The sequence below is a fragment of the Cyprinodon variegatus genome, unplaced genomic scaffold, assembly GCF_000732505.1.
Source record: "Cyprinodon variegatus isolate N-32 unplaced genomic scaffold, C_variegatus-1.0 Scaffold29, whole genome shotgun sequence".
Lineage (NCBI taxonomy): Eukaryota > Metazoa > Chordata > Actinopteri > Cyprinodontiformes > Cyprinodontidae > Cyprinodon > Cyprinodon variegatus.
The window spans coordinates 2,176,010-2,184,349 of NW_015150482.1; the positions used below are offsets into that span (position 1 = coordinate 2,176,010).

General features: G+C 35.5%; 1 protein-coding gene across 1 annotated transcript in view; it reads left to right on the plus strand.

The window, feature by feature from the left end:
* The first annotated feature begins 362 nt into the window (after positions 1-362).
* tmem128 (transmembrane protein 128) overlaps positions 363-8,340 on the plus strand; it is a 10,077-nt gene continuing 2,099 nt past the window's right edge. The window contains exons 1-4 of the mRNA XM_015398418.1: positions 363-526; positions 3,078-3,210; positions 5,971-6,132; positions 6,736-6,845. Of these exons, the coding sequence (XP_015253904.1) occupies positions 427-526; positions 3,078-3,210; positions 5,971-6,132; positions 6,736-6,835 (495 nt within the window). The 5' untranslated portion in view covers positions 363-426 and the 3' untranslated portion in view covers positions 6,836-6,845. The remainder of the gene's footprint in view (positions 527-3,077; positions 3,211-5,970; positions 6,133-6,735; positions 6,846-8,340) is intronic.

An 8,340-nucleotide genomic window follows, 5' to 3' on the forward strand; every position in this document is an offset into this window, starting at 1 on the left:
CAATAACCTGTTTCTCTATATATCTGACACCCAGTGCAATAACTATATATATATATATATATAAATATAGATACCCATGTAAAAAATGGTCATTGTGAGATAATATAATAAGTCAATCATACAATCAAGCCACAATTGGTCAATATAAGAAAGTTAAATAATAATTATACAATACAAATAAAAAAATAGTAAAAATTGTGTTTTATCTTAATAGACTAATTTTATGTTTACTCATTTATACTTAATTTTAACATGCAGGCATTATGTTTACTAATCTAATCTGTATAGATTTTCTCTCAGTAGTTATTTTACATCACAACAAAACTGCAGCTGTCGCGTATATTGCGTCATTAGCGAGCGACGCTTCTTCCAAACCGGAAGGGACTTCTATACAGTAGGCTTTTAAAGCTAATGAGTTGAACAAAAATGTTTAACGACAGCGAGTTAGCGACGCTGCGCAACAGATTTAAAAGAGATGCGGAGCTTCTCATGCAGACGACGACGTCGGCTGTCGACGGTGAAAAGAGTAAGCTTCAAAAGGCTCTCATTGAAATACAGTGGGCAGAGGAGGACAAAAAAACAGCTATTGTTTCACCCCTTTTTAATCATCGCCATTAAAACATATCCGTGGAACCGTGAAAGTAATGAAAGTGTGTATGTGCTGTCATTAGATAATTTGTCATAAACAAAGATAAAGGCATTAACAGGAGAGAAGAAGCCACGAGAGTATAAATGTATACATAAAGTCATATTGCAGGTCATGAACTTCCTCTGAAATCGAGTGATACTTTCATTAGTTTGTTTTTATATGCTCGTTCCACACAAAAAATAAACAGTGTATGTCATGGTATGCTTACTTTTGAATCTATTGAACGCAAACTAATTTGACACCTCTTCCAGTGTCTAGTTGTCTATCACAAAGCATTCATATATTTGACTCCATTAAACACGTCTAATTCTACAGTGAGCATCCCCCAGTCATCTGTATTTATAAGCAGGGTTATATCTCATACAAAATGCCATCAAAAGGGAGTGGTGGCCTACTGATAAGGGCAGGGGTGCTCAAACCCAGTCCTCAAGAGCTACTATCCTGCAGCTTTTTGATGCACCCAGTTTTTACCACACCTGAATCAAATGAGTGGCTCGTTACTATGCCTCTGCTGGGCTTAATGAAGGGATTTAGCCTTTCGATTCAGGTGTTAGAGAAGAGATGCATCTAAAAGTTACAGGATGGTAGCTCTTGGGGACTGGACTTGAGCACCCCTGGGTTAGGGCAGAGAGCTTGGAATCTTGAGGTTCTGAGTTCGAGCCCCACGGGTTGTTCTCATCAACAATCTTCTGTTGAAGAGATTAAATGTGTTATTTAGGGCCAAACTAAATAACACATTTAATCTCGCATTTAGTCTAGTTTATCAGGCTACAGCTCTATATTAAAGTTAATTGTAATAAAAGGCAGACCTTTGCCACAAATCAAAATTTCCCTTAGGATTTGTTTCTATATTTCTTGCTTTAAATACACTCTAATAAGCATTCCTGTCCCTGTGTAAAAAAAAATCCCAACAAAAAACGTGTGTGTTGCTCCCACTATAGTTATATATTCACAGCGATATTATTTTTCAGTCTTTGTTATAGGATCAGCAGTTTGGTTCAGACCCACCTGATGAGGAAACCATCTCCACATGTTTAATATGTCCCTACAATGCTATTGGGAAACTGGAAATGGTAGTTTTAATATTTTTCTTTCTTTTAACAATGTTTTTCTTTCCCTCTTTATATCAGGGTCAGTTTTTGGGGTTCATGGCTGACAGTTGTCATGATGCTGGTTGTTTTACTGATGTTCTCCAACAAACCTCAGAAGGCTCATAAAAGATTTTTAATTTGATTAAATTACACAAAGGACAAATCGAGAAGACCAACTGTTGCAAAAGACTTTAACAGTAATAAACACACACTAGCCTTTCTAGATTTATATTTTTGAAAAATTGCGCATTAAATTATAAAGTGATATTGGTCTAAGTTTAAAAATTTTAATGAAATGCACTTAAGTCTGTAAAAACATTGACATGTGGATACGTTTGCATGGAGCTGCATATTTGAGATTTTATAGTTTGTCTCTCACTTGCATCTCACGTTATTGCCTTCTAGTAATGTATCACTTGTTGCCATTTTTCACATAGTTTGTTTTCTATAAAGAAACTTGTCAACTTTACGGTTTGACTTTATTCTAATACTAAATTAATAGAATTATTATAGTCAGCTTCTTTTTCTATCCAGTGGCATCTCCTTTAAACAGCGCACAATTGACAGTCGTCCAGCTTTGAGGTTATCACATGTTTTAAATACAGCATTTCATTATTGTTTTGATTGTGGTAAAAGGCTTTATTAGTCATGATACATGACTAGTGCCATACATTCCTGGGGTGTTTCTGTTATCTTTATGTGTACTTCTATAGTTTAAATACCAATATTTTCTGGTAAGTCTGATTTCCTTTTAGACTTTACATCGTAATGTTGCTGCTTCTTTATGCCAGTTAGTTCATTGGAAACTTTGCACAGAGAGGTCCAGCATGCCGAACCCATTTCTGCAGCCAAGAACGGCTCAGAGACGTTTAATCAGCCACTAAATTATAGAGATTAATAGCTCTCTGAAAGGCAAGATTAACTCAAAGAAAGATATCAGTTTTCAGCTCAAAAGCTGCTTAAATCTGACAGCGGCAGCTTTGCACATTCTGCTAAGGAAAGATAAAGCTTGGGCCTAAATCCTCCTTGATTGTAGGTGAAGATAAATAATTTGGATGTGATAGTCCTTACTGTTTTATAGTCAATAGTCTTGTATTTTACTAATTATTGTATGCTTATCTGAAAAATAAACAACAAAACGAAATGGCAATTAGAATATTTTCAAACAAAGGAACAGGATTAAGATCAGCATTTCTTTGAAAACATTTGCCATATTGATTGGAGTTTTAGAGGTTAATAGAAGTGGCCGGCCGATTAATCGTTGCACCCCTAATAACTGCTCTTGAATACATGTGCTGCTACTCTTTGAAACTTTTGATGTGTGTGTTACTTTTCAGGTCAGGATGAAAAAGATCAGAAACCTCTCCCTCGCATCAACAGACACTCCGTTTTCTGGATCGTGGCAACTGTAGTTGTGACCTACTATACAGATTTCCTGCGTGTAATTATGGAGAACGAGGATGTCAAGAGGTAAAACTGATTTCCAGAATCCAAACAATAATTGCAAAAATCTAAAATGAAATTAAATGTGAAACTAAATTTCTTTTATTTATATTTTAAGATGACCCATATGCTATTGTAAGTAAAGTGAACATTTCTATTGATGTACTATTTTATATTTTTCGCATGATTGAAAACAAACTGTGGTCTTGGAGTTATTGTGCCACTAATATTAAAGAGGCAGCACTCCTGGCCTAGAGAGGTATAATGTTGGGTGATCTACTAATATTGATGTCTAACATGGGAGACTATGGTTTCAGAGCATACACAATCTCACTATGCAAGAACCTTAGAGTTGCACATACAGAGGTAAACAGAAGTAAAAGTCATGTTTAGAGGGATTTGATTACACAAGATAATTAACCTCTCAGCATACATTCATGTACCACCTGTCTGGGTTTTTTTCCTATTAGTAGAGACATTTCTGTGTGCTTTGTGTCCTGTGTTTCTCCAATACCTTTTCTGCTTTATGGTTCAAAACAATAAGATCGTGTAGAATGAATGGAATGCTTTATTATTATAACTGCTCACAGTACAATTAAACCAGTTTAGCTACTGCTGTTCAGTACATGAAATCAAACAAGAAATAAAAATGCGTAAGAACTACCATAAGGTCTGGAATAAAATAGGAATTATTATATTTTTCTCTTCTATTTTCATAAGCATTACTATGACCATTTGTTTCATTATAGCATTTTTATTGTAATTAATAGTACCTGGTCTTATTCTTTGTTTTATGTTTTGTTTTTGCTCAGTTTGTTAGTAAATAAAACCCTTTTTTTAATATTTACAATGAAACTGCTAGAGTGGTGGTATAATTTTGAGCTTTTATGCAATGGATAAACAAGGAAGTAATAAGGGGGGTTCCAATTCAATAACTCCTAAAAGAGTTGTAAAAATAATAGAAAGAAAAATCCAAGAACCAATGTGGAAAAAGTGAGAAAAAGAATAAAAATAGGCTTGAATAGCACTTTGAAAAAAGTATGAATGTTTATTGCACCCAGTGCAGGAAATCTATTTAGGCTCGTCACAGAACTATCAAATACTATAGGCGTGGATGCTTGGCATATATTACCTTATTTTATTTGATCAAATGGATTTTAATCTTTGTATCGGGATATAATGTGGCTATGGTCTTCCAAATCAGTAGTAGCAGATACTACATACTACTTATTATATTAGCTAAAAATCAGATTTATCAGAAATCAAAGATATGTTCACAAAAAAAGGAAGACGACAACAACAACCTGTTGGTACTTTTTATTAAATATCCCTAGTTACTCTTTGGTGTTAACCATTACCAGCATTCAGCTCAAGCTATAGTTTGCAGAGAGGTTACAAAGGATCTAATCACAGGAAGAAGTTGCTCTGATATCAGTCCATTTTAAAAGTATTATGTGTTACAATGAAACAAAGAGGAGAGACTGAAAAACGTACAGAAAAAGAAGGATAATCAAATTAGACAACAGGTGTCTTCCTCTGAGCAGGCTCCCAAAAAGACAGCAGCATTAAAACATTAACTCTTGGGTGGTGCACTGCCAACGAGCGGTATACAAGTAAAAGTAAGAGAATGACATGAATGTTTGCTTTTAAATGGTTTTTACATTTAAGATTCATTCAGTAGTATTTGGAAACATTACCAATATTTCCTAATGAAAACCCTCTTAATTTAATTTAATTAATTTAACATAGGGACCTCCCGATGTTCTTACCAAGTTTATAGGAGCTAAACGACTTCCCAGAATCCTTTGCATGACAGGGCGTATAGGCACAGCCCACCTCACAGAGTTTAACAATATGCATTTTTACATGATATGTTCATGTTAAGTTTGTGTGATGCTTCCAAATGTACTGGAAGCCCCATCATGAGTTTTAGGTTTATGTAATGATGGGCTTCAGCATTCACTACATTTGTGTTGTAAATGTTTTATAGTTTGTCTCTAGTATACGGTAGTCCCAATTTGAACTGCATCATCCATGGGTGTTTCAGTCGTGTACAGTAATGATGTCCGGAGCCTAAAGGCTGTCTGCATTCAGCACAGTAGTCTGCAGTTCCTTTCGTTTCCGCTTTACTGTTCTTACTGGTGACCTGGCAAAAGACGAAGCAAGTGGAGCGAGGAGCAACGATCTGAGGAATTTGGATTTAGCTAAAGTTTTGGAACAACCAAACCAGAGGGCAGAGCTAAATCTTAGAGGAAGTATGTGATATCACCTGAATACTGGTCTGTGGACCAGTGTCATCTTTAGGGAAAAACATAGCTAAATCAAGATGTGACATACTTATTGACTTCTACTAAAGTCGGCAGTGTGTGGACACTTAATTGGGGAAAAAAATTAAATAAATATGTATACAAACACTGTTTGCACACAATCAAAGGGAATTCTCATATTTCTCAGTTAGCAGACTATTTTCAGTAGCTTTGTTCTGCATAAAAGGTAACATGGCACTTTGAAGTGGTTTTCTATTGTATTGAGTAATTACAGCTGGAAGAACTTTGTATAATGTATGCTGTGGGTAAATATTAATTCAAATTCTAAGAAGGGAGCTCTGTTTAAATTATTCTCAGTCATAGTCAAATGTGATTGTTTTTTTCTCCAGAGGTTAAACTCTGTAACCGTGGATTTGATACAGAGGGAGCCACTGATATATGAGACCACCTGGAAAACTGTCATGTGATATTATTTTTCTACTAAAGCCCTACAGCTGATGGAATATATCCTTTTTTTCAGCTGGTGGTTTAATGTGGGTGTGATACTTCTTGGGATCTGCTTGTCTCTGGCCACGTTTTGCATTGTGTACCTGGAGTGGTTCAAAGGCATTCAGCACTATGACCAAGAGTACCCTGCTATTCCTCCCATTACCACTGCAGCCTTTATTGCTGCATCATGCAGGTAAAACACACAAAACACAAAGACAATTGAAAATACATGCACAAGTGAGAGCAGATATCTTATGTTAGCAGAAAGAAGCATTTTGATCAAAAGAGTGAAATTTCTTTCTTGCGATGGTCGTTTACTGGTGGTTCATTCCATTGTTGACTAAGTATAAAAACTGCAAAATAAAAGATTTGTTTCACTGCCCAGTGTACCTATGAGTTGAAATAAATGCTTTGAAATGAATAAAAGTAGATGCCTAATAGAAAAAAGTAGAGTAATGTTTTTGCTTTTGAAGACAGAAATGATTTAACAGTTACAAAAGCAGTTTAAATGATTTATTTTAGTTGAGTAATCTACCTTTCCACTGCAATTACTGTAATTTGTACAAACTTACTAGTTGCAGGGGCTGTGATGCGTTTCATAGCTCCTGCTATTCATTGTATAGTTACATAAGTTAATTATATTTTACTACAATTTAGCTACCTTGATTAGGGTATTTAATTTTTTTTTAGGTTGTTCCTTAAAAAATGATCTCCAATTACAGCAAATCAAAACCATGCTTGGCCTCTTCATTGCTCATCTGTAGATTTTATTAACATATTTCTTCTTGTCTTGCAGCTTTAATATTGCACTTTGGCCAGTGTGGTCTTTCTTCACTCCACTAATCCTCTTCACGCAGTTCATGGGCGTGGTCATGTCCATTTCTTTGCTTGGATGAATGACCAAAGGTGGGCATAATTTTCTGTTTGTGTTTAGTTAAACATATGTTTTATTACTTAATGTTTTCTCCATGCTTCATAGTATAGAAACTGCTATAGAAAGAACTGTAGTTAATTTACTGCAGTGCCTTATCCAAGACTAATGCTATGTTCAGGCTGCACGTGCTAGAGGCAGCAGAAGCCGCTAGTTTATATTCAAAGTCAATGGTTGACACGCATCAAGGTGCAGCAAAAGATCCAGCAGCATGTTTTGACCAGCAGTAGCTGCGCCTCATGAGCTTCTGATCATCTGGTGCGCAGATGATCAGAAGCAAATATAGCAAAACCGCTTTGTGCCATTGAACATAGGAGCAGCAGGAGCATCCGACTCATCTAGACATACTTTACCAGATGTGCTTCAGGAGCATCAAAGCTGCTCTTGATGTGTGTTTAACCTTAATGTGAAAAGGAATAAAAAATGAAGCTGCAGAAGCTTTTTTGCTGCTTCCAGCGTTGTGTTCTGAATGTAGCATAAGGGTAAGACACTGATGGCTTGTTATGACCACACAGAACCATGGTTAAAAGTTTTTCATATTTATCTTTTAAAATCAAAGGTTATTAAAAAAATAAATAATAATAATGTATGTCTAAATAAGCTTCATGGGTTCAAGATACAGATGGGTATATGACATTTATTGAATTTGCTCATCTGTAATCTGTTAATTTATTTAAATCTTATTTAAACAAAACAAGATTGATAACATGCTTATGGAAAAATTTTTATAACTATCCTTATTTTTGTTCAGTTTCTTGTTGGCTTTAAGACCTGGTACCACTAATGACATGTTACAGACAGAAAACATCAATGCCCCAAATCCAGTTTTATGGCAGTAATTGATTTATTAATGATTTTTTGCTTCACATTCTCAGCCTTGATGGAAAAAAATAAAACTTTTAGATAAATCACATCAATCTAACAGTATTACCGGCTTACTAGGAGCAAAGGTGAACGATACTGAAAAGCCAAAGTAGTTTTATGTTGGAAATTGCCAAATCATTGGTTTAATAATGATGTATTAAAGTGTCATGACATGGAAAGATGTGTTGACTGAAGGCTTGTATTTCAAAGGTGAAATATTGCATAGTTAAGGTCTGTCCGCATCTACAGAGAACAAAGCACTGAAACATTCAAGGTTTCTGTGGAAATCTCAGTTTTTTTGCTGAGTAAGGCTGGAAAGCAATGTAAGGCTCAAGATTAGAAAGCAAATGTGACTCAGGTAACAGTAATGCAACCTGAAACTATTACATAAGGAGGGATCCACATAGCCGCTTTGTGTAAACACAAAGCCAGAGGTCTCTACCACGAAGCAGGATTACTGGGTTAGCGAGACAACTTCAGGATTAACCCTGACTTTCCGGTACCACAAAGCTGGATTCATTCTTAGAGAGACTGCTCACCATGCTAATGTACTCTGAACGACAAAACTAAATATACCTATATATAGACAGAGATAGATGGATGTGT